Source organism: Dermacentor variabilis, chromosome 1 (genome assembly GCF_050947875.1).
Source record: "Dermacentor variabilis isolate Ectoservices chromosome 1, ASM5094787v1, whole genome shotgun sequence".
In the NCBI taxonomy this organism is placed as follows: domain Eukaryota; kingdom Metazoa; phylum Arthropoda; class Arachnida; order Ixodida; family Ixodidae; genus Dermacentor; species Dermacentor variabilis.
Window position 1 is genome coordinate 261,616,766 of NC_134568.1, and position 27,109 is coordinate 261,643,874.

Consider the following 27,109-nt stretch of genomic DNA (forward strand, 5'->3'; position numbering starts at 1 on the left):
GTTGCCTTGCAGCCACAGGAGTTTATCTCACATTTGATCCACATGAGGTTGAAGCACCTCAAACCTTCAGCAATGCATCCATGCTTTGTTGCAAGTCAAGATTCTGTTGACAATTTATGATAAACAGAGACAGGCTGCATCCTTCCCAATTTTTATTCCGATAAGCAATTATATGCACACTACAGTCAAATTTCTGCTGTCGGAATCACAGTGATGTTCCGCATAAAGTACAAATGCAGTAACATCGCAGCCATGCACCGCATATTGTAGATGTGAGGGAAAGCTTACGAGGGCGAGCCAAGAAGGATGGCGGCTTGGTGTGGCGGCTTGGTGCGGCTGCGTATTCTCATGCGCGCAACAGAGGAAGGTGGGGAGGGTGCGCGGCAACTTTTTACGTGCGTGGGGGGGGGGGGGGGGAGGACAGAGGGGGCACGGTTCACTGCTTCTATTCTAGTCATGGTTGCGCATGGCGTGGCTAAGCGCAGCTGCGTGTGTCCTCTCTTGGAAGTAATCTGCGGTGGGTTTGAAGGCTAATCAACCCAATATAGCTGATTGCTGTGTTCTGCTATGCCTAGTTCGTGTTGAAGTGAGGGGCTGTATGAAGGGGAATTCGGCTGGCGCTGCTGCCGCTCTTCATCACGCAAGCGTTCCGACAGCGAGTGTCTACGGTCATCGAGCGAGGTGCGTTCATATTTGTATGTGTACGCGTGACACCATGCTTGTTTATTTGGTTAGTAAGCGAATATTTACAGCAGTATTACAGCTCATAGAACTCCTAGCCTTACCGTATAGCTATCTAACAATTTGCTATCGCAATCTATGCTTTGCCTTTCAGGCGAAACTGCAACTTTTTTTAGCTCGTCAAGCTTTTCATGTGTCAACAATTAGTATTTCAGACTGTACCATAGTGAGAATTATCACTTAATCTTTAGCTTTATTACACTTACAACGTGCAATCAGGATAGGCCCATGGTGTCCTATACTTCCCTATTGATTTCTCTTGGCGCATGCTCCTATATTAAACAAGTTTGCCCACATTTTGAATGCCAGAACAAACAAAGCATAAACAAGTTTGCCCACATTTTGAGTGCCAGAACAAACAAAGCATAAGCTCGGCACATGCCACCTCTATCTATTCCCCTTGTTGTTTGTTCCAGTTTATTAGATTACATATAATGACGACCACAGTACGTTATCTTCAGTTCCAATTCACAAACGTCGGCTCTCATTCAAAGACTGCAGACTGCAATACCACTAACACCAACAAGGTTGCACTGATGTCAAACAACAATGAAGGAAAGTTGTGTTTTGAAATACTTCTCTGTATTTTAGAAGTAGAACAAATGATTGTAATGTTACTTTTGTGTACACCTTACTTCCAAGCGAGCATGTCAACACAGTATGGGAGGGTTATCCTATATAATGGTATCAATCTGTGGAAACAAAGCACTGTTTTGACCACAACAATCATGTTGCAGTGAAGTTTAATTCAATGACAACAATACTCAATACGATACAATATATATATATATATATATATATTGCAGTGGAAGTATGTTGCAAACAGGAAAGACGTTTTTTTTCTGGAAATCAATTTGGCTGCAGCTCATTCTGGGCAGTAGCACCATGGCTAAGTTTTTGCACCCCAAGAGTGACTGCATGGCATGGTATTCATGTATGCTGGTGAAAGTTCTTGATACACTGAACACATTAAGAATGTATGGTTGACACAGCTGGTGCACTGTAGCACGAATGTGCACCTCTGTGAACATTTGATGCTATGAAAATAATCCACCTCCACACAGCCACCTCAACAGATATTGATAGGCAAGCCACTGAATTGCACTTAACTGACTTGACTTGACTAACTTGTATGTTGATGGAAAAGCAGTGTAGGTGAGTGTGGTTGTCTAGTTTTCTTATTAGCAGCCTTTAAATATCACCTAAGCAGATGACGCATGCACCTGGTAGTTACAGGATAATGATGCAAGTCCCAGCACGTCAACTCTGAGGTTTTGCAGCATGCTACGGGTATCCGCAGCCATGTTATCTTGGAGGTCATGCCAAGCAGCTGCACGTTCAGTGATGCGTCACTTCCGGCAAGAGGTAATGATGCAGTTTCTTTTTTTCCGTTTCAGTATCAAAGACGTCTACTTTTGCATGCTATTTGTGACGCATCCATTGTATTTCAGACATAAAATTTTGCGCAAGGGCTGTATGGCTCTGATCTGAAACTAGGCTTTTTGCACAGCCAAAAATTTCGTCGCAATTGGCCTTTATTTGTATCAATCTGCGGAAACAAAGTAGTATCTGGACCCGAACAATCATGCTACAGTACAGTTTAATTCCATGACAATAATATTCAGCAGAATACACCTCTGCAAGAGCTTTTCCTGGCAATCTTAAACCTGGAAAAAAAGGGAGAGAAACAAGAGACAGTCACCTTTGGCATCTATAAGACGTTTACTGCACGAAGCAATTTATTTCTACACTCGTGAACAACCTTCTGTGGCAATGAAGGGAAAGCTACGGGGGCGGAGCTTTTGCACACGTGTTACCGCGCCAAGTAGGCCGCCAGTGTTTGACAGTGCTTTTGGTTGCTCGGAACAGACGCTGAATCGACGCAGCTTCCAAGTTCGATGGTTTTGCATTTGCCCAGAAGCGGAAGAAACAATAGTCAGAAACAATAAATCGTACTGCGCAGCTCTGCAGGGATTCAAGCGTGTTAAAGTGGTTATGGTGGTAATGATCCCAAAGTACACATGCATATCAGAGTTTAGGCCCAACTAGGGAGCAGTAACCTAGTAGTTTGACAGATGGGGGGCACTAGTCGGTTATTATATATATTACAAGGACTGCTGAATGATAATGAAGAAGATGGTGACAGCGACAGCATGGCGACACTTTGTTGGTTGACATCTAAGACAGTGGAGAGCTGTCTTTGCAACAAGAACAGGGAGAATAAAACAAAACAATATTTGATTCTGAAGCACGCAGTGTGGATTAATTTTGACCCTCTGAGGTTACTTAAAATGCACCTAAATAAGTACACAAGCGTTTTCTGCATTTCGCTCCCACTGAAATGTGGCAGGCACACCTGGGATGAAACCTGTGACCTTGAGCTCGGCAGTGCAATGCCGTAGCCACTAAGCTACAGCGGCAGGTGAAGACAGAGAATGACTGCTGTGCTGAAGTGCTCTGAACAACCACACTTCACTTGGCCAAAGGCATCTTATCCTCTTTAGCAGTTGCAAGTATGCCAAATATCTCAAGATTGGAATTTTGCAACTCACGTTTCCCTCTTGTTGACACTCTATATGCCAAATGTTTATTGCCTTCTCTGTTTTAGCTTATCAAATAGAACAATTTAGTGTGTGCACTTCAAGTGTTTCACTACAGTGCAACATTACAGAGGCCAATTTTTAACAATAACGTCTGGACTAGTTACTGCAGGATATCGAAATTTCCCGCATTTCATCCTCAGTTCTTTGACTATGTGAAATCTTACCTCTGTATATGTTTTAACCAGCCCATGAGAACAATTTAAAACGATCACTGATGCATCAAACTTATATTTGGCTACTTAGGATATTAGTGCTTTAGGCAGCAAAAGAAACTCTGTGAAAGATTGTTTTAGACCTAGACTGACCTAAGTGGAAAATGGCACCACTTTGACAGTCATTTCAGTGCACCTTCTTTACCCTTCTCAATGTTGTTTCTTACTTCAGTCATGACTGTTTCTGTGTTTCTTTTTCTTATGTATGCTAGTACCTCCTTATGTAATAAATGATGATGATGAAAATATTTTATGCATAAGTAACAGCAGCATCTCATCTGCTTTTGAAATGACTATGCATGTAGCCGCACACTATGTCATTGCTATCCCTCAGCATTCGACTCCCTGTGCAAGGCTTGCTTTCCACTATCTTCAAGCATATTAGGCCTCTTGATTACATAAAACATGTGCCACTTATGATGCCATTCTGTGCCATCCAAGCTGTCAGGTACATTTCGTTACCAACATAAAGCTTCAAATTCCTGCAGTATGATGGTGCCTGAAAGAAATGCCCGACTTCAAACCACATTTAGTTTTCAATGTGCAATTTGTCTTGTTTGTGAAATCCATTTACCTGGATTTCATTATCTGGAAATGAAATAGAAATCACGTTTTAGCTTACTAAATCAATACAAACCAATACAATGCATCACAATAAAAGGAATACAAACTCCTCCATAGCGATGGAAATTAGCACATTTGTTGTAAGAAGGTCCAACAGCAAAAATAGCTAAGTACCTTGTACGTGTGTCTGTACTACCACTGGTGTTTATTCATGCAATGCCTTGTGTAGCGAGACTGCATAGTAATGCCTTGTGATGCTTCAAAACTTGTGAAGAGCCAGTGGATAGGAACAGAAAAGGTTTTTTTTCAAATGCAGGGTTTATTAATAAACAAAATGCACCTTGTACAGTTTACAATTGAGCACAATATTAATAACAGAAAAGAAAAACAAAAATGTGCCCCCCCCATATCTTGGCTAACAAATATACATGGCCACAAAGGTCCCTGGCAAAATACAGGTAACTAACGAGCCCTATTTGACCTTCCAAAAAGAAGTACTTTAAATTTACAAAAATGAAAAAAAAGTCTTATTTATTGCTTTGCATCCTGTTTATGAAAGAAAATATGGAGCATTTCCACTACACAGACCTAATACTAGTGAACAGCGGCACAATAAACTATCCTACAACAAAGGACAGCGATAAAAACATCAACGCAAGGCTCACAATTACAAAGTACTAGCTAAGCACAACACCAGTCACAGAATTATGGTCAGTATATAATATTTACATCATGTAGTTGCACAAATACAATACCTAATAAACTAAACCGCAACAATAGACATTCCTAAATGAGACAAACTGAGGGATGCGTGCGACCGGGTTTCATACGTTATGCATGTAATAAACAGTTCGTTTCATTCCTGGCAAGAGACAGAAGGGAAGAAGGGTGCAGGATGAGGGGGATACTCTCACAGGATTTGCTCTGCCAACCTAGATGAAGTTGCACTGCACTTGAATCACACTTGCAAGCACAACCCAGCCTTAGGTATTAAGTAAGAAGTCCCTGATGTAGTATTACTCCAAAAAAAGACGTAGACTTCTACGCCTAAAACATCCTAACAATGGGAACATTGAAGTGAGCAAAGGACAGCTACTTTGAACAGCTGATACAGCTGGCCAGTTTTCCACAAAACTTGCAAGTATAGAAACAATAATCAAAGCTCCTTTTTAATTCTTTTTTTACTTTCTCACTGTAAACTTAAAACAATGGATACGATTCTGAATATTAGCTGCAAAAACTAGTGGTGCCGCTGCCTGGCAGAATTAAGCCTAGTTTGGCTACCTCCTCATGTCATCTGCTTGTGCCTGGTGCATACATATGAGTTATGGTGTGCATATCATCTAGAACTCTTTTTTTTGCAGCAAATATTGCACAACCGTGCATTTTTTTAATGATGAACAGAAGCACTGGGCTTTGCGCTGCGATAACTTACTTCATGTGATGAGTATGCTGCGTGATCTCACTCCGCTGACCATCACCAATTTAATTCCACTGCTGCTTTGTGTTTTAAACACACCATGGAAGGTGCTTGATTAATGAAATGGTTACTGCAGGAAACGAGACTTTTTGTGACATGTTCAATATTCTCCAACCTTTGTTATACCACAAAACATGAATCAGGTGGCATGACGATCACTCATGAGAAATAAAAGCTTAAGCACTTCTACCTTGTTACCTAACATGTCCGATTTTATGCATATAATTGCACAACTACTGGTTACTTTTTACATGACCAGCCTTAAGGTGTGCGTGAGGCATTCCTTGACCGAATTCGAGAAAATCTGTTTTGTTGTCATTATGAAAAGTTAAAGTTGTCTTGTAAATAACTTGTGGCACTTCTGTATTATGTCTCTCTGCCATAAAAAAACCTTAAAGGGAGAGCTGGGCCTTAGAGAAAAAGTTCTGAAATATCCTTAGTCTTCTAGGTACGATGCTAAAAACTGTATATATGTAATATGTGCTTAATTCAAATATGAAGTTCATTTCTGATTATCTCCTGTGGTTGTAACTTTAGACAAGCTGCTGTTATTCTCTGCAAAGATGCAAAATATCAGTTCCTCAGCTTTTGCTAAACAGGGTATCAATGGCTTCTGTATGATTTAAGGATTGCAAGACTTCCAAGTTAAGCTCCAGAAGAACCAACGCTTGAGCTTCAACTTCAAAGTCTTGCAACTCTTGTTCTAAGGTAGGCACAGCAATAAGGTTGGTCTTTTAGCACTCCTTGAATTATACAGAAGCCACTAATACCCTGTTTAGTGAAATGTTGAGGAAGTGATTTTGCAAATCTGCAGAAAATGAATGGAAGCTTGCATAAAATTAGAAGCAAATTATAAAAACAAAAATGGACCTAATATTCACAAGACCTCATTTATATATATGTAAACGTTTTCAGCACTATACCTGGAATAGGCAAAAAGAGGGGGGGCAGGGGGTGAAGGGGAGTCTAAGAATACAACTGCACGAACAATGTGTGCGACAGAGCAGCCCATGTAGCATGCAGCACTGGGTTGCCTATAATTATTAATTTCCTTTTCTTGTCGAGTGCAGCATTATTACATTGATGGAAGTTAGTGGGCATCGTCAGTTTCATAAACTCGGGCAACCTACTCATTATGGTCCTTAAAATAGCTTTTTCACACCATTATGTGCACCCAAGGACAGCTGTATTTCCTTAAAAGTGAAGTCTTTAACTGTTAATGCAAAATAAACATAACTGTGCGAAGCAACATAGCAATCCTGTTAGCTCACTGGAGCTCAGTGACCTAACATGTTTATTTCTTTATTGCACAGCTAGACCTATCCCTTCCACTTCTCATGGAAACTTCTCTATGCCATATTGAGAAATAAAATAACTAAAACTGAACTTTCCTGTACGTCTATCTCTTAAGACCTTGTTAGAACATTTTCAGTTTAATTTTATATACATAAAGCCAAATAGTTGCAACGGCTATTTACCTCCCTTTTTTTATGTTGTTTCGCTTGCCTTTCTTCAAGTGACGTTAAATCGAGACTTGAGAAAAAATTTTTTTTTCTTGCACTAGAGCAAAAACACAAGAGGAGCACCAAGCCCATTTTACTGCAATTCGTCCGTAGAAAATACTTAAATATGTTTTAAAAACGAAGCTTTTTTGCGAACCTTGCCTGGTTTCATGACCGTGGGTGCTGTGGCCTGGCTGTTCTCTAACCAACTAGGCCAACCAATCACAGTGGGAAACAACTGCTGCTGGTTTCCTTGCACCACCACAAGATGGCACTCGCATCTGCGGCACTGACCGCGAAGAGGGGGGGGGGGGGTGTAGTAAAAAAGCCCGCCTTCGCGCATCCGTGGCAGTGACGACATTAGCCTCTTCACAATGCCCGAGTAAAGCCTTCCGTGTCACTTTGTGAACAAATTTAATAAAGACAAACTTGTGTTTCGACTCTTTATGCATTCACACAAAGCTACGCTATACATAGAGCCCAACTCGTTGGACCTGCTGAGGTTAGGTGCATCAATTTTCCGTGCCCATTACCAATATAGATTATCCATTTATTAGACTAATGCACACCCATTACAGCTCTATAGAGAAATACATGGCCTTTGATGCTTTCCAAAAAAAGCATTTTCCGAGAACTGCTGCGATATTGGGCAGCTCAAACAGGATGCTCGCACAAAGGGTGTTCAATAAACAATGAAAACATGCAAAACATACACACTGCTATTATAGTGAACCAGTGAACACAAGCTGCTTCTGATCATTTTACATGCAGCCATGAGGAGGTAGCGGGAAACAAGGCCATGCAATGCCCTCCTTGATGAAAATGACCTAGGTGGCTAGTGGGACTCGCAAACCCCATTTATTCCGCCCATACAAAGTGCTTGCCACCTTTTGGATTTGAATTTTCATGAACAACATACTCGTAATGCTTAGATGACAAATTGATGAAAGTTTCCTTCATGTGTCCATGAAAGGATTAACTGAACTTGGCAATTGTAGTTCGCATGTCACACAAAAATGAAAAAAAGAAGTGGATGCATGTGTGTAAGCAGTGAAGTAGAGCCCAAGTTAACTAATTACTTTAATGGGACACAAAAGAGAAAAAAATTGAGTTGAATTGCTAAGTTTCCCTTCTACAATATCAAAACGAAAGACAGGTGGTGACACCGCCTCGAAGTTCCCACACAAGCTCACCATGACTTCATGGATTTTGATGGCATCTGCTTGGGCTTAGCCAATTTTTTTATCAATAAAGATTGACTAGATCGTATTCTAAAGAAGCTAAAGACTGAAGTTGGCAAGTTTCAAGAACCTTTACTGTGCCACAATGGCTCAAATATAACACCTTTAAATCTGTGACGTCCGTGACACACTGGCACTTTAATTCCCGTGCTGAATTCAGAAAACGAAACTTATACATGAATTTTCGCTTGTAATAATCAACTTATTACCACAAAATTAACATAAAAATAGAGTTCTGGAAGAATACTTCGTCAGTCTACACTGATACATTTCTCTTTGGTGTCCCTTTAACAATGCTGTGCAGTAACACAAAGTCATGTATACTAATATAAGATTAACAGAAAATGTGGCATTAGTTTGGTTAAGCAACATGATTAGGCAGAACACAAGCTGAGCATACACAAGCACCAAGGAAGTGCCAAAATAGAGACAGTGTGATTGAGTGCGAGTTCCCTGTTGCCCGACAGGTCACACTACTTTCACGTATAATAAGATTTTGTGCAGAAATGTGACGTTGGCGGACAGTATGTTAGCACTTAATTGCAGTCAGCACATTTAAACACAACAGCAAAGTAGGTTAGTGTACATTAAAATGCATGCCATCAACCACCCATCCACACTAGTGTGGCAACGGTTCTACCACCTTTAGGCAGATCTCGTGGCGAGCAGTTTCCATTTAGCAAATGCAAGAAAAAAAACTTGCTAAATGCTCTATGCTTTCCCGAGGTTGGGGGATTGAAACAGGCACACAGTTCCCCACAGCAGTCAAAATGCACTACCTTACTGCTGCAGCATGTTTCGATGGATTCTTTCGAGAAATAAAACAACAAGCAATGGAGAATGAACAACAGCACTGAATAACTGCATGAATGGAAATGTCACAAAGGCGTTACGACTCATAACTATGCGAGTATTGTATCATACTAACAAACTTCCTACCATGGCAGAGATCTGACAAGCACCATCATAACATAGGAACCGGATAAAGGCCCAAGGATATGCAAAAAAAACTCCTACTACTAAAGATCTAGTGTCTCAAAAGCTCACCATCATGACATATGAATAGGGGTGTGCGAATATTCAAAACTTTTGAATAACAAGTAGAATAATTTCTAAATATGAATATTTTGCAAATTGTTTTAAGATGTTTTAATAATTCAACTGTGCGCAATCAAACGAAATTGGAGCAAAAGTATGACAATTTCAATTCCCATGTAAATAGTTGTAAAGGATCGAGACAACGAGCGAAGGCCAACCTGGGGGGGGGGGGGGGTCAAAGAGGAGGAAGATGGGAGTTTAATAAAATGGAGTAACAGTTCATACAATCTCCATGCAGCTTCTTACAATAGTATATGCATAAAACTTGAGAAATTACATAGTGAAGCAGGTTACATCACTCAGGGTGGCAGACTTGACCGGCCTTACAGCGATAATTAACACTCAAGGAGTCCTGTGTATGTGAAAGAACTGTTTAATTGCTCCTAATGCTACACTTGTGCTTTTTAATATAAGCAATAGTTAATTAAGTGCAGTTTAATTACAAACTTGCTAACATGAAAAAATCCTGGGATGCAAACACCGTCTTACATCGAATATGCAAATGGCTGGCTCATTCGAGAATGGCTGTCAAAACTTGCTACAGTGCAGTCCACTTATAACGATACCACATATAATGATATATTGGTCATAACGATGAGTTGACTTCAGAGTGTCAATTTATGCATTAGGGCTACAAGAAAAAAAAAAAAAACATACAACGATATGTTATTCACCACATATCAGATATAACGATCGAAATTCTGCCTTTTGGGTGGCATTTTCCATGCAGAATAATTTCAAAATTTGCTTTGATAAGTTTCCCTTAATCAAGACTGGGCGAAAAGTGCCTACACGAATTTGTATCTGCCGCCATTACTGTGCAGGGCGCCCCGCCAGTGCACCCATAGAGTTTCTGAATAAATAACCTAGAGGGAAATGTGGCGCTAGTGTCTATGGCAGTTCTCCTGAGCGTTGCCTCAATCTACGTGGGAATGATGTGAAGTACAGGCTTCGGACTGACTTCGACCTTTGGACTAGTGGCGTTTGCTTGCAGCGCAGTAAACAAAGCTATACTCAAATATCACGTAAAATTTAATTTTATTTCTGCAGTATGTTATAAAATGTACAACATGCTACATAAACTTCTTCTGACTTTGAGATGGAAGCATGGTTTACTATGGCTTGTCACCAGGACACACCAGGGTATACATACTTGTGCGATTCTGTTCCCGATTTAACGCCAAAGAATAACTATTTATTTACTTTTGCAACAGCAATAACAACCATGCATGAACTTATATAAAAATACTGATCAAGTATTTCTGGAAATAAAAATGTTGTATTGTGAGAAAGTGTTGCGCCCTTGAGCGGAATGCTACAGTGTTGTGTGCTATGACACCTGCTCGCTGCAAACACGAGACTTTTCTCACAGACGACAGGCACTTGCGAACTCTCTCGCTCTTTCGAAAGGCTGCGTCGGCTGTCACAAGTGCTGACCGTCTTCAAGTACTTTTAAGCACATCTGCTGCAGTGCTAGCTAGGACGCTAGTGGCCTCCTACGAGTATTTCGTCATCATATTTTATATTGACGTACCTCTTACGAAGCGTTATGACGTGGCTTTGCACTTACCCATTTTGCGACACTAGACTACAGCCACAAAGCAGCAACCTTTCCTACCACAACTAAGTTTGTGTTCTTAAAGTCCTAAAGCATTTCAATGAGCACATAAACGAGCAATGCATAATGAAGCTCTCAGAATTTGATTGTCAAGCCACTAGAAGTACAACTGTTTTGTATCAGTAGTGCCTTCTTTTTCCTATTCTGAAGTTTCATAAAGCACGTAACGCTACAGTGCCAACCTAACACACTGAACAAACCAAGGTCCAAACGCTCAAAACATGTTCTTTCAACGTTTATGATGCCGTCGCTTTCTTGTCGGGGCTTCGACGCCACACCGCGACACAAACATCGTCCCAGTCGCTGGCCCAGTGCGCTATCGCCACTTCGAGCAACATAAAGGCAGAGAGCTTTGCGTTGTACTGTCGCACTGCAGGTTATAGCAATTGCGCTTGGAGCGAAACCAAAACTGCCAAAAAAAAAACTCTTGTAGACTAGTTTGCCGGTCAATAGAATGCCAATCTGAAGCCTGTACTTCCCATTATTCCCTTGATGGTTGAACGGCCGCAGTGCCAGATTTTCCTCTAGGTATTCTAATATGAAACTCTGAGCGTGCTGATTCAGAGCATCGCAAGTTGGCGCGGCATGCCACAAGATGGTGCCAGCTGCTTCACGTCCGTGTTGCGGTGAGCGTCCAGACAGAGGGAGAAGAAAAAAAAGCGAGAAGCAAATCACGCCTGTGCTTCCTTTCTACACTCCCTCTCTTCCTCAGGAAGCATGGAAATGCGCCGCAGTAGCAGCGGCCGGTGTGTCGACAAAGTGCAAAGTTTTGTCGCTCAGGACGAAGCTGCAAATTTTCCAAGACTCACGCAGTCGATGATATCGACGATTATGAAAACCGCAAGCGCCACGATCATGAAGGCTAGAACCAGTGACCGTGTCGAACGGAAATGGTGGGCTTTGTGGGCTAGGGCGAAACCCCCATGTGTGAAAACAACACGGTGGCAGCCAGACATTGCTGGACTGTGGGAGCGCGTTACTACTGGCGATAAAATAGGTGATGCTTCGATAGGTGCTGATAAAATAGGTGGCGCTGCCTCATCTGCGAAGAATCTCCGACGGAGGCGACGAGGTTGGGGGTGGCCCGTCTTTGAAACCGACCCCAATGTTCCCGCAAAGTGCACTGTTGTCGATAGAGTCGCTCACCGATTTCATGCATGATAAATTATAGCTGCCACTGTTCATGCAGCCTCTGGACAAGATGCACACCGCGGATGTGAACCTGAAACTTCCGCAAAAGCAAGTGCAGGTTTCTGCCTATTTAAGCACGCCTAACGCTTGACATGCTTCTTTCTATGTCAATTTTTTATCGTAAGTGGCAAATTTGGTTTCAAAGCTACGAAGGTATGTTCGGCAGCCATGTTTTTTTATGGCAGTCCAGATATAGCGATGATTGGTTATAACGATCACATTTGCTGTTCTTCTTGATATCGTTACAAGTGGACTGCACCGTATTCGCACACCCCTACATATCAACACAGGTGGCCCAAACTTTGCTTACCACTATGCAACACAATATAGTACGAGCAATATTAAGCTCACCACTGCTTCAATATTCCTAGATAAAAGCAATAAAAACCTTCGTACATACTCTCATACGCAAGAACATTACATGCACAAGTGTACATAATATAGTCGATCGCACTATTCATACAAGAACAAAAAAAAAAGGTCGCAAATATGTTGTAAATGAATTGCATACACTAAGAGGTGACCACATACTTCAGGCCACAAGAATGTCGCAATCGTCTCAAAATGTTCACTTTTTAGAAATGTAAACGCCCACCAAAAAACAGCAGGAGTCTTGATAAAATGTCCACTTTTTAGAACTGTGAGGTAAATACAGTCCTTGTATATGAAAAATTATAAAAATGAAAGTCCACTTACGTTGGAGCACTAAGCTCAAAAGCCCACCTCTCAACATACGTAATAAGTGATGCGTGACTGCAAGTTGTGTGGAAAAGCTACAACTGTCATACATGCACCAACATTTAGCGCATTTTTTTTTTTTTTTTTACATTCTACGATAGCTAAGCTGCCATCTTCACACGCTGAAGAATGGACATGAACTCTCTTTAGCTGAATTCTAGTCCCGTGTGTGTCACTCATATGCATCGCACAGTCAGGACAGAGATTGTGCATGGACGGCCACAATGCAACAGCCAGGTAAAACAAACTACTATACACAGCGAACTCAGATGAGCTATGTAAAGAAACTTGATGTTCAATGGGAGATAGAAAAAAAAAAAAACCTAGATGTCTGCTGGGAGTTACATGCACAGACAAATGTCTGTGGCAGCCCATCTCATGGTAATTCTTGGAATGAGCACTTGGGCTCTTACACTGCTCATTGGAGCTCAGAATACCAATGAGTAGGGAGGGTTTTCCCATTTTCTTTATGTTACTATGGCTCCTTCTGCAAGCTCACTGAGCCTGAGAGTAGGCACCAGGAGGATAACCCTGTTGCTCATAGGCACCATAAGCAGCAGCCTGTTGACCAGCTGGCTGAGGAGCCCGGTAGTGACCATAGCCAGGGTACCCTGCAGAGTAGCGCAGCGGTGCTGCTGTGCCACCCTGTGGGTAGGCACCGATGTAAGCACCTCCCTGTGGGTAGCCTCCACTTGGCCCATAGCCATAAGCCACGCCATAGCCTTGTGGGTAGCCTTGGCTATATTGTGCATAGCCAGTAGAAGCGGATGTTGTAGCTGGGTAGGCAGCTGCAGGGGGAGCAGCACCTGCTGCTCCTGCAGGTGGGGCACCAGGAAAGCCAGGTGACCCAGCTGCCTGGTAGGGAGTCGCAGGATAGCCACTCTGGGCAGCCATCTTGTGGCCTGGATATGGGCTGCTCGGGTGCGGGGTGCTGGCAGGGGAAGGCTGAGAAGGTGGCCGCTGTTGCGGTGGTGTCTGGGAAGGGCCAACCTGTGGCGAGTAGCCTCCATACGGGCTGGTGGCAGGCCCTCCACTAGGTTGATGCTGCTGCGATCCCATGGCAGCACCTAAAAAGTTGTTGGCAACTTTTAAAGTTTTGCTTTGAAGTTGCCATACATAATGTGTAACCTAAATATGTAAAAGAACCTACCTGCTTAACAAACCTGCACACACACCAGGACCACAATACAAAGTGCCAAGAAAGTAACGTACACATTCTCCACTTCACTCTCTTGTCCCCACAAAGAAGGTTGGATATTTTGAGGAGGCAAGTGCAATGTGTGCAGTAGCTACACTGCATCATACAGACCAAATGTTTTTACATACGAATATCTCAAGGTGAGGTGCTAGGAACCTCAAGAAAAAGCTTGAGCTCCCTCTCCACCAGCAGGTCATGTCAATCAGTGCCAACAGGCATGAGAGGGGGCAACCATGCTTGAAGCTTAATCATGTTGACAGTGTACAGCATTTATGGAAAACACTGGCTGCATTTAGGGCCAAAACTCACTCAATCTGCCCGTCTGTCCCGCCCACATCCACACGCACGTCCACCTGCATGCGGACTGGTACAGACACCCGCAAGGCTGATCATGTCACAAAATTTGCTGCACGCTGAATGCATGAGCACCTTGCACGTGCACTCCGATTGGACGACGTGATTAGTTGACAGCTGGCAACCATTCGGTCGAGCAAGGTGTTCAAGGTTGGCAAATATCTAACAGCAGACGACATGGCAGATTTTTGTAGGTGCAAGTTCAAGTTTCCGCATCACGGTATAAACGCAACTCTAGGCTGTCACGTTCTGTTGTGCAGTCGCATGTGTTGCATTGGCACAGTCATCCTTGTTCGAAACAATGCACAGTCACCTTACCTAGGCCAGCTTTCAAAATGTATTGCAATTGCATCATGAGAAGTATTCTCAGATTATCACTTTCAGTGCACACTGCATTGGCTGGTTGAGCAAGACCTCTTGAATCATCCAATGTGCCGCTTTCTGTCACACGAAAGTGATAGTATAGCTGAAAGCGATTCGTCTTAGAATCCCCATATGTCGCTATCTATACTTGGTTGTGTTCGGCATGATAACACAGTTTGTGTAGTTGTGCTAGCGACAGCTTGCAAAAACACGCAACACACGCAAAACTGTCTTGGAATACAGCTGCACAGGTCGACAAGTCACCCCTCTTTACCACTGAGCACGTGTGTGAGGCTTCGAGTACGGCTCCACGGCAGCCGCATTTCGATGGGGGCGAAATGTGAAAACACCCGTGTACTTAGATTGAGGTGCACGTTAAAGAACCCCGAGGTGGTCGAAATTTCCGGAGTCCTCCACTACGGCGTGCCTCATAATCAGAAAGTGGTTTTGGCACGTAAAACCCCATAATTAAAAAAAAATAATAATTTTTTTCGAGTACGGCTTGCTGATTTGCTTGCATTTGCTTGTTCATGTAGTTTTTTTTTACTCTGCCAATTTTAAGAGTGTGCTTAACACACTTAGATGCACGAAATGCCTTTTCCTTTCTTACATATTTAAATACACTAAAAACGAAGCGCGCCATAAAATGCGCCTTTTAGAAATTGAATGATTGCTGCTTGCAAATTTTCCTAACAAAATAACACCTGAACTGAAGCAGAAAAATAAAACATGTGCTTAGCCATGAATAAAGTTCTTACCGTGAGTAAAAATGTTGTGCATAGACGATTAACTTGATGCATCAAGGAAGTGAAGGTTAAGCAGTGAATGTACAATTGATTATGACTGGCATAAAAGCAATATGTGTGTATAACAGTCACCTTATGCAGATATATAATCATCAGATGTTTTCAAGGAGTATATTTATATGAAAGAAAATAATTTATATTGCTGATAAGACAACTTATTTTGAGTGAAATCAAATAAATTCTTTCTTGTCGGCCTGGGTGGCCAATCTGTTGCGCCCTTACTAATTAGACATACCTAATTCAGCATTTAAACAATGTAAGACACATTACCAAAGTGCACAAAAATTAAGCAGTACCATTAGAGACATGCTCCCTCTCTCAGCCACGACAGCAAAAACGAATGATCAACTTGAGACCATTTGATGCTGTCAGCATCATACATGCATGTTTATTTTTATTCTTTTTACCTATATAAAAAATAAGCTCGCACAGTATGTACATGATCAGTGAACTATTGTAAGCTCTACTCAGGTTATTTGAGTGAGTTGGGCATGGGATGCATGTTGTTCATGTATTACAACCTAACTAGCTAATGCACAGCCAAATTTTAAGAAAGTGAAAAGAATGCAAAGCGTAACATAAACAGTGGGGACAGTACCTGCATTTAATCTGAAAGCAAACCAAGATTATCAAGTGACTAAGCTTTGCAGTGAGTTCGGTAATCTCACGTTGTGTCAAAAGGTTGATGTAGTTCAAGATTGCCTATGGTAGATAGCAGAATTACAACCCTTGATCTATATTGCTCGATGAGGTGGCTATTACTACTACGAGAAATCCAAATATTTAATTGAATAATTAATATGATTATGCTAATTAATTTTCTAATTAATTATTTCGCACCACATATTTCAATATGCAAATTATACCCACTGAGTTCACACGACTAACTCGGTGGCTCTAATTATAAGAGACAGAGAGAACGAGGTACAGAGTGTTGCCTCCACACCCTTGTATTCAGGGTTCATCTTGTACAGAATTGGATATGACACACTGTCACCAAAAACCTTTCCATCAGGATGTCCCGATTTAGACTCATCATTGTACAAAAGCCTCGCAAACCATGACAATCAAAACAAGCGCGAACAAGACCAAGCCAAGAACACAAAATGAGCTTGAGCTGACGCGACCAGACGATAGTACGAAACGAATGCTGCGGCTGACATTACATGTGAGCATGAATCGAGCGGTCGGGCGGGTCCTCATGAACCTAGTATGCGTCACAAGTCACTCAAGGAATCAATCTCACTGGTCTCCATCGTTTGCGGCTGGCTTGCCGCCGCGGAAAGCCGCGAGAAATCGGTCCAGGACGATCGCTCCCGCTGCACGAAAAACCTGCCGTGAAGCAGCTTTTGCGACGAGCATCTTGCCGCCTACGGCATGCCGTGCACGTTTTTCTGCTAGTGTGTGCACGTTTTTCTGCTAGTGTGTGCACGCCTTTAGGCCACTGCTGCTTTGTCAGGAGTAGGCAACGAAAGTTGTTAGGAGTCGACATGACGGCAAATCTGTTTACAGCTACCCAGTGAAGCTACTGGCCTGTGCCATTTCAGAGCAGCCCATGGAGCAAACAAAAATGTATTTTGGAGCAGTAAAGTGTTCTTTCAGTGCATGTTAATGAAACAAATCTGAAACTATATGGAGCTTCTACAGTAGGCAAGCCACATGAAAGCAGTACATGGTCGCTGGTTCACAAGCTCAATACAAACACTAAAAATGACACCCCCTTCATTGCAGTTCTCACTATAGACTACAACAAAGCAGTGGTGCTCTAAGATGTGCTTAAAAAAAAACGCTTCAGTGGCTTAGGAAAGGAAGGAAGCATTTGGACCAGCTACGTGCAGTTGCGCGGAGGTGTTTTGAGAACTGTCACTGATCTCTCAGCCCTAAATGTGTGCTTTAGAACGGAGCAATCTGGGAAATAGAATAAAAAAAGACTTGTATTGCATAATACAGTGAAGCCTTAAAGCACTCCCCTCCTTTAGCTATCATTTCTTATCTTTGTGTTGCTGACGCAACACCATTATCCCCAGATTAGCACAGTCTACAATCACTAAAGTGGTTCCGCGTACAACAGACTTTCGGATATAACAGACATATTTCAACCTTAGTTTGTTTTGAACGGACCATGCTAAAATGGACTATCGGCTACAGCGAACAAAATTAGCAGCGATGTTTTTCAAAATACGGTGTATAAAATGTACTTTGCTGTGTCGTCACAGGCTTAATATCACGCGCGCCTTCTACTCTGGCGACTGCTGCTTACAGCACAGCTGCGTGGGCGCCGTATATCTGATGTGGAGAAAGTACGCGCCCGTGCAACCCTCATCTTCAAGGCGATCTTCAATGTGGACGAAGTGTGCCCAGTGCTGGTAGCTTTGTATGCACTTTGCTTTCAACGTTTAGTTTGCGTCTGAGCGAGAGATAGGACGAAGGTCAGTTAACTCGCTACTGCTGACGTGCTTCCTCACTCGTAACGTTTTGACAGCGATTTTCTGCGGTCAAGTGAGATGTGAATTGCTATCGCAATCGATGCTTTGCCTTTCAGGTGAAAGTTAGATTTTTGTTTTGTTTTTTACTTTGGGCGTTTGTCGCTCACTTTTTCCAATAACATCGTTACACATCTCGACCAAAATTTAAGAAGTGGGGTGTTTCGGTTATTATGGACCTCGGATAAAATGGACCTCTTCTGTCAGATTATCAGGGTCTGTTGTAACGAGAGTCGACTGTATACAAGTTCTCTAATCTTGAAGTATCAATAATTTTGACAAAACTAATGCTATCTACACAAATTGTTGCTTGCATAGGTGGTTTACGTGCTTTTGGCAGAGGCAGTTTTTGTGAACAAGTAGAGCCGGCAAATAAATTTTTTTATTTCACGATTTATTGGCACAAATGTTTATATTAAAAACTTGAGAGATCAATTCAAAGACAACTTCATTTTGTTTGGTCCTCCAAGAACACATTCGTTTGAGATCGTCAATAAAATTTGACACTCCATAGGATATTTCGCATTCATAGGCAGGTGTCTATGAATGAGTCTTTTCACGATAGCGTCATCCACTGCGGGTGACATGACAGTGAACTCTCACTTCAGTGAACTTCCATGACACAATGAAATATTTCATTTACCTTAAAGTTCACTAAACTGAATATTCACTACAATATGGAAAAGCATAGGGCTCAGCAGACATAATGTCAAAAGTGTGAAATGCAATTTATAGAGTTATGTAGATCAACACATACGAAATGCATAACAGTTACGTTGCTGCCTATCTCAATTTTAATTTGCAGTGGTGCCCTTAAAGTGCAAGAAGGAACAAAGCTCTTCAGAGAGAATGTTTTTTGTATACTTCCTCTAGCACAGCTTCTTGCCAAGACACGAAGTGTCGCAATTTTCCAAGATGCCTACAGCCTTAGCTAGAATTAAGGATGTGAATCTGCCTCTGCCATTGCATCTTCCTCGTTGCACTCTTCTTTGGGACGAACACTGGAAACAATTTCCAGACCTGATGGTTCAGCACAGGTAATCAGCTCACTGTCACACTGCATGTACCCAACGTTGGAGGGGCGATTTTGGGGCGGCGGGTATCAACTACGGCAGCGTTGCAGAGCGCAAAATTTCATTGAACTGATTTAAAAAATGAGCCCAGGTCCACAGATCAAGTTTGTTCAACTGAAATATTCGGCATTCAGAAATTCTTTAGCTGAGATTTTTGCATTGAATGCATACGAAAACTGCAGGGGACTTTCTAAAAGTTCCTTATTCTGAAATATTCATTAAAACAACGTTCATACAACTTTGAGTTAACTGTATCGCCGTGGGGGTGCAGTGGATGCAAAATCATGGCTGGCTTCGCATCGTACCACCGGTGTGATGATATTGTCGACATGGCATGAAATTGTACATCGTGTCACTGACTCTTACATTCAAGAAAATAAAATTTTTTTTCATTCAAATTTGCTTTTTTTCAATTATCCAATAATTAGGAAAGCCTTGCGGCCCCTTCCGTGTAAGAAAAATGATCAGCGAATGTACTTATTTACATAGAAGGTAAAATTTCAATGTGCTGAAGCAAATTACTGATTGCACCAACTGCCGTTATAATGAGGTTTAACTGTACATACAGACGATATGTAGTATGTTCTATATGTACGAGGGCAAATTAGAAAGCCTTTGCGCCTATTTTCTATGAGCCAAAATAAGGTACATAGAGGTAATTACGAATACTGTATACTTTTTTGTATACTTTTGTATACTATTTTTCCACATGGTCCCCACACCGGTTAAGAGCCCCCGCCCCCATTTGTTCCATCTCAGCACTAAATTCGAGATGCCCCTGCGGTAGAATTTGACCGGCCGACTGTGGAACCACCGTCGGAGGGCCGTCTTGGCTTCATAGTTGCACATGAATTGCTGTCCATCACCTCACACTTTTCAAAGCAAGACATCTTTCTGCACACGTGGACTGCATTTTCTTGTGGATTTCGATAGGCATTCGTCCCTTGCTCCATAGAAAATGAATCGCACTTCGTTGCTCGTACGTCACGGACATGTGAAGCACAGCCGCCATCTTCAACAGCTGACAGCAGCGCTGCGAAGCTACCGGCAGATAAGCCCAACCCGGTCCAAGAAAGGTCCACTGCTGGGAATGGATATGTTGACTTCACATTTACAGCCATAATTTGGCTAAAAAAATAGAGGCAAGGACTTTCTGATTCGCCCTTCCTTGCACACATGTACAGTTTAGGCTAAATGACCAATGGTTCGGCAGCGCTAGTAGACAGCAGTGCATCATCTTCTCATCTGCCACTGATGGCGACGAGCAGAGGGCAATGGATAGAGAAGTAAGATGTTAAATTGTCCGTTTCAGCAGTAAAAGATGTAATCAAGCATACAGTCGGTCCTTGCCATGGGCACCATGCCAAGGAAGGCCAGTTCGGCGTAACTTGCCTCCCTCGTGTACTCTGAAAATCGCAGGTTTTAATATACAGTTAAACCTCGATATAACAAACCAATATAATGAAATTCTCAATATAACGAAGCATTTAACTTTTCATAACATCTTGTCCATGTACTTATAACCTCACTATAACGAAGTGTGTTTGTGTACGATTTCACATAACAAAATTTCACTGCTGCAGCGAAGGAATGCCGAGACAATAAATGGAGACTTCCGCGGGCGCAGATGGTCCAATGGTTAAATTACAAGTCATTGCTTGAAAACGCACCTTTAAAATCGCGCGTCACACAGCAAGAGTGACCGCCGAAGTGGAGTTGCATCATGTCCTGTATAAAATCCAAGTGCGATAAGATCCCACCGCACCCCACGCACTGTGTGCTTTAGATGAGAGTGAAAGTGTGCGAGGGTAAGAAAAAAATATGGTGACATCATGAGTGCCGCCTTCCCGTGCGAACAAAGGGAAAGAAGGGGAGACGAGTGAGCTCGTGGTAATGCAATCAACAGGGTGTCTACCAAGCTAACATTTCCAAATTCCCTGAGTTTTCCAGGTTTTCCCTGAGCACCTTTGGAAAATTCCCTGAATGAGCCTGAACTTTGTTTTATGTCAAGGCAGGCTGATAGCATGTTGCCCGATGCTGTCACATTCTAGTAAGCATGTTGAACCAAAAAATTAACTTAATCCAGTTTGAATAGTAAGGAGTAATATATATTATTTAAAGGGACCCTGAAACGCTTTTGACGATTTTCTACAAACGTACTGAGTCGTTAGAGTAGGTCCTTCTGATCAATAATTGACACATCTAAGTGCCCCGCGTAAAGCGTGTAATTTATTATAAGGTTTTAAACATGCACATCGCTGCCGATCGCAGCACACTGCTCGGTGGAATTTTAAGCCACCCCTATCCATATGACCGAAATCACCCATACGACGTCAGTGGGGCGAGCTATCCGATTGGCTGACAAGGGCGCGTGATTAATAATTTTTCCCACTTGATGGTAAACAAATGATATTCGTAATAGTTGGAATGTTAGTTAATTTGTTTTTATGCCCGGTAGGCAAACGCAAGCGCAAGGGGACGGAGTCCGACCGCTTGACTGTGCCGTAACGGGATGAGCCATGAGATGAGCAGCAGAGCAAATGTGAATGGTCTGCACGGTGCAGCCACCTGGTGGCACAGAGCTCAACCATACACAGTAGCAGCAACGAACTGTATGCTGCTGGTGTGTATTTTTCGCAGGAGTGTAATCATCAACACGTTGTTTTTATAAATGTTTAAAATGTTTTACACTTGGTTAGAGCAATATTAGCGCTTTGTTTGGCTGGTTAAGCGCTGAGCCAACAAGTGTATAGACCGTGCAGACCGATCAGGCCGCTCACGTACGTCTACGCTAAAGTTCCTTCATCAGCTTGAGTTTATGCCTCCAGTCATTTGCCGAAATGATCAGCTTGCCTGTGGTTACAGGAATACAAGACACGTTCGGCGTTACGACAGAATGCTCGCAACGCACGCTGCTTCGATAGCTCTCGCTTGGGGTCGACCACCAAGCGGCTAGCGGAGAGGTCTCGCACGGGCGGGCTCCAAAACAACCGGAAGTGGTCGATGTGACGTCGCATCGTGACGCTGAACCAGTGAAGGCGGAGCTTAGCCCCGCTCGCTCGGCGAACGAGTTGAGGAGGAAAAGCATGGCTAGGGAGGAGGGTAACTTCTAGTCGCTTGTAGCTCTATTAATACGTAACGTTTCACTTAAATTGTGGTGCGAATGTTCTACTTAAGCTGTACCCTACGCGTCTACAAAATTTGTCCGAACCGTTTCAGGGGCCCTTTAAGAAGCAAACAGAAGGAAGGTGTTATAAAATGCACAGTGAAAAAAATGATAAAACCCATTCCAAATTGAGTCGAACATTTTCAAATACGAATGAAAAGGAGATGCATACAGAAGCAAATATTTTTGAATATGAGCTATTTCTATGAATTGATAGCAAGCTCATTGGTACGAGGCACAAACATTTTCACTAGCGAGATTCTCTCCCAACAGCTGGTGGGTCAACCTCAACTGTCCCGAGATACTCTCAGCCCACACAACGCCTCAGTGTTGCTTTTCACTGCTTTAAAGAGTTCATTTTGATTTGCATGAAGGACATCTGCATCTTGGCATCAGCCAACACTTTCTTTTGTCGAGCTCAAGCTCCTTGAAAGAAGCAGCGACACGCTTTCTTTCTCGCTCATTCCTCAATGCATAGGTCCTTTCTGTTTTCATCCTCCTTCTGCCACGCTTTCACCCCATGGATCATTTGAAGCATCCTCTTGGTCAGTTGTACAGTCAATGTCAGATTTCTCGGACTCCCCACGGGCCGCAAAAACATGCGAAAAATAGGGCAGTTCGAAAAAATGAATGCGTCTTTAACTGCCCTTAAGGGCTCAAAATGCCACAGGTACATCTGAAAGGGCCTGCCAGTACACTTATTAGGCATATCAGTGCTCGTACTGCGATGCGAGATGCCGGGCAGACGCGTGTATAATTAAGGAATACATACTGTGTCCCGTGACAATTGCCCCTTCCCACACTTATGTTTCACCGCAATACTTTCACGTATGCTTCAGCGCGTAACATTGCTGCATTGAGGCGAAGCTGACTTTCGGGACCCAGCATCATGCAATATGTTGTGCTTTCAGAGCTTCGAATCCAATTACGAGGACTACTAAGGTGGAGTTCGGTGCCATTGCTGACAGCGATGAATTCTTTCAATGAAAAAAAAAAAAAAAAACGGTACTGAACAGCAAGAAGCTTAAACGCGTACGTTGAAGCACCGGCCTAGCATTTGCCGCAGTAGTGGCTACAGCTGCCAGTGGATCTGCGTACGAGAACGTCAGTTCAATACGGCAAGGTAATCAAAACGGCGGCAGAGGTGGCTTTAATGCTGTTTCAAACCTGCTGTCACGGCAAAAAGTCCAGAATGTAGTCGGACGGCGAAGCATCCTTGCATCCGAAATTTAAGATGTTCTTATACATTGACTCTATGGGGTACGTGGTGGTTCCGCGAAGTTGTCCGAATTATCGGGTGTCTGGAAAGTCGTGTTGTTGATTGTACACTGGAAACTTCTCCAGCCGACGACATGGCATCAAAATACAATTTGTTACAATCCCTCTGTTACTCGAGCCAGCACTACCGCGACTTTCGTGCGCTTTCAATAAAACTACAGCTATTTTTCCCTGGTAGAAGCACAAATTCCCTGAGTTTCCCTTAGTATTTTCAGACTATTCAAAATCCCTGAGAATGCCAGTTTTCCCAGTCGGCAGACACCCTGTGCACAGCATCTCAGTCACCACCACTACCCTCAATAAAGGTGCGGACGGCGTTCATGGACTCTAACCATTGATACAGTCGAACCCGGCTATATCGAACTCGCAAAAAAAACGCCTATCAGTTCGATATAGAGCATGATTCGATATAAGCCTGCTAAATAATTGGATGTCATAAAAGCACATACCATTTATAAAATCACTTTATTAAGGGAATTAGCTTAGTTTCGCATGAAATAGTCCTGCATTTTCTTCTGCTTGGGCAATTTCGCTGCCTCTGCCGCACGCACTTCTCCACATTGTCTAAGGAGTCGGAGCAGCTGAGGCCGCAACCTTCCGCATTCGCGCAAAAGCACTAGTGCGAGCGCACCAATCACTTCGGAGGACGTGGGCAAAGGACCGTCGTTGCTTTCCTCATTGTGCCCAATTTCACTTGTGCTCGGTAGGATGTCGGCAATGTAGTCTTCGTTTTCGAGCTCTCCCGTGGTCGCGACACCATCATTTGCACTCACGAACTCGTCCACCGTTGATTCATCAACAGCTTCCGGAAATTCTGACAGCTCGCTCCAAACTTTGGCAACACCGGCAACGGCTTCGTTGCATTCATCAGTCGTCATCGAGCACGTGGAAGCCGGCACGGCTGAAGCAATTTCGGATGAACCACACGTACATGGCCTTGCGTACGTGTCGGGCGCCGGGTCGCGAGTTTGGCTGCTTTAGCCCTAATCTCCCCTTACTCTTCAAGATCGTGCTGAGAATGCTCCTTGGAATCTTGCACGCTGCGGGGACATCCGACTTGTCACCGCGTTTGACCCGATTTATGATTTCGGGCTTCACGACGAAAGGCGAATTCTGCCGCTTCATCACGGCAACAGTGCGGGAGAAGGCCCACAAGACGCACACACAATGAACCAGAAAAGCAGCGAGACAACTCTCACTTTCGCCATCTTGCACGACGAGGGCACAAGAGCCTCTGATTGGCTGTTTGAGCAAGCGCTGAGGGTGGGCCAGGATCATTTTTTGCAGGGGGGTGTCGACGGCTCGCTCAACGCAGCGTAGTCACGGTAGGGAGAGCGGTTGGATGGAGCTGCACTGCCGGCTTTTCCCGCCAACAAGAGGGAAAGCCAACTTCTGGGGGCATTTTTCCGCAGCTTGATGTTCGATATACCGGGAGTCGCTGCTATTTTTGTGCGATGTAAGCGGAATTTTTGCTATATATATAGTCATTGTAACCATACCTCGTCCAGAAATTGTTCGATATATAGGATTCAATGTAAACGGGTTCGATATAGTCGGGTTCGACTGTAATGCAGGCACATGAGTGAACTAATTTGTCCTTGCCATCGCCTACTGGCACCTTGTCGGTGACTACATCTTCCATGTTAGTGCACGGTGTCTGACCATTTACTTCTATATTCAAGTAGTTGGTAAAAACCCAGTCAGCCAAGTCAGTCAGTCTTAGCACACTAACAGGAACGTGCATGTGGCTGAGATTTTTCATGCAGTCTGGAATCTTGCACACACAACACATAGCAGTGGCAAAAGCCATGAAGAAAATGTGATGACATGCTACACAGCTGGTATATATATGGGAGAAACCAGAAATGGAAAAGCACAAGTGCCACTGCTGAATTTGGATTGTAAATTACACATCTGCAAATTTTGACCAAACAGATTGAATTATCGAGGTTTTACTGTATGTGAGACACTTTAAATATAATTTTATCGGTGCTTTAGCTTTGATGCACTATACTGATGTGCACGATTGTGCATACAGCACATGAAGGGGTTATTCCGGCAGTCAGTACAACCATTAGCTTTCTTTATCTTTGCTGGAATAATGCCACACATGCATTGGTCATACAGTCTGCATAAACAAGAACTGCTTACCCTGTTGTCCATGCGCTGCATGCTGAGCATAGTTCTGAGTAGAGAGGGTTGACGGTGGAGCAGGGCTTTGGTTAGGCGTTGGACTGGATCGGTTTGGTGGATTCAGTGAACCTGAAGCATTGAAGAGCGACAGGGAAAAAATTTGGCAAATTTTCCTACATGAAAGCTATATTCCAGCAGAGTACGCTAGTGCACTAACTACTGATGAGAACATCGACAACATTAGATCAAACACCAAAACCAAGGATGAGAAGCTTAGTTTACTGTGAAGACAGACACCAACACCAAGATGTTGGGGCAACATTCCCAGACAAAATGATCAATTCAAATTTTTCATTGCATGCTCTCAGTGGTCAACATACTAAATTAAGTCAGCCACATCTAACAGATGGGCTATAAATGCCCATAACTTGCTTGAAAATAATCTAAGGCGCAATTGTGTATTCCTCTAGTACAACAAGAAAGACTAGGTCGTTGACGCTGTGGGTATAAATTATACCATTGTGTGTATAATTTACGGCAGGTGCCAGGACTAAGGGTGAGCTGAGGTGTCTGGTGCCTTGGTGTGCGTTGTGTTTTCGTGCAACTAGTGTTTAGGTCATGCAATCTCGTTTCCAAGATGCAGTGAAGCAAGGGGTAGCTAGAAGCATTCGCTTTCTGTTGCCGGCACTCTTTGTGATGCCAGTATTGTGACAGAGTGTTTGCAGTTTGCATTGAGTGAGAGCTATTCATGTTAACCTGTGAGCATGTGGCACCATGCCTGTTAATTTATTTAGCTAGCGAATGCTTACTGCAATGCTGCTTACGTACGACCGGTAAAACTATGAACTTTGTGTAGTTGTCTATCAATTGCTTCAATGCTTTGCCTTTCGGATCGAAACAGATTTTCTTTAAATTTTTTCAGGGAGGGCAATCTTTTACAATTGTTTTTAATTAATGGGACTATTTGATGACGAATGTGGGCATTAAACATAGTTGCTCTTGGCGTGATCTGCCTTGCATGCATTGCCATTCATAGCCACGTAATTACGGCCCGACCTTTCTGTGAAAATTTGTTTACGAGTGCTTACTGACCAGATGTTCTGTCAGTAAGCAATTGACAGTGAGAATAAAGGAAGTGAGAACAATAAGCACTTGTCAACAAGAGCAAGGAATTTTCTGGGAACCTGTCACATTATTTTTACTGCTGAGCAAAACAAGAACAAGATGAAAGCAGGAGCCAAAGTTTCGACAAGTCCACTTGTTGATA

The 27,109-nt window shown here is 43.0% G+C and overlaps 1 protein-coding gene across 1 annotated transcript in view; it reads right to left on the reverse strand.

Moving 5' to 3' along the window:
• Positions 1-4,417: 4,417 nt before the first annotated feature.
• The window catches only part of LOC142563734 (uncharacterized), a 71,297-nt gene continuing 48,605 nt past the window's right edge, over positions 4,418-27,109 (reverse strand). The window contains exons 8-9 of the mRNA XM_075674334.1: positions 25,861-25,971; positions 4,418-14,055 (exon numbers count right to left, since the gene is read on the reverse strand). Of these exons, the coding sequence (XP_075530449.1) occupies positions 13,484-14,055; positions 25,861-25,971 (683 nt within the window). The 3' untranslated portion in view covers positions 4,418-13,483. The remainder of the gene's footprint in view (positions 14,056-25,860; positions 25,972-27,109) is intronic.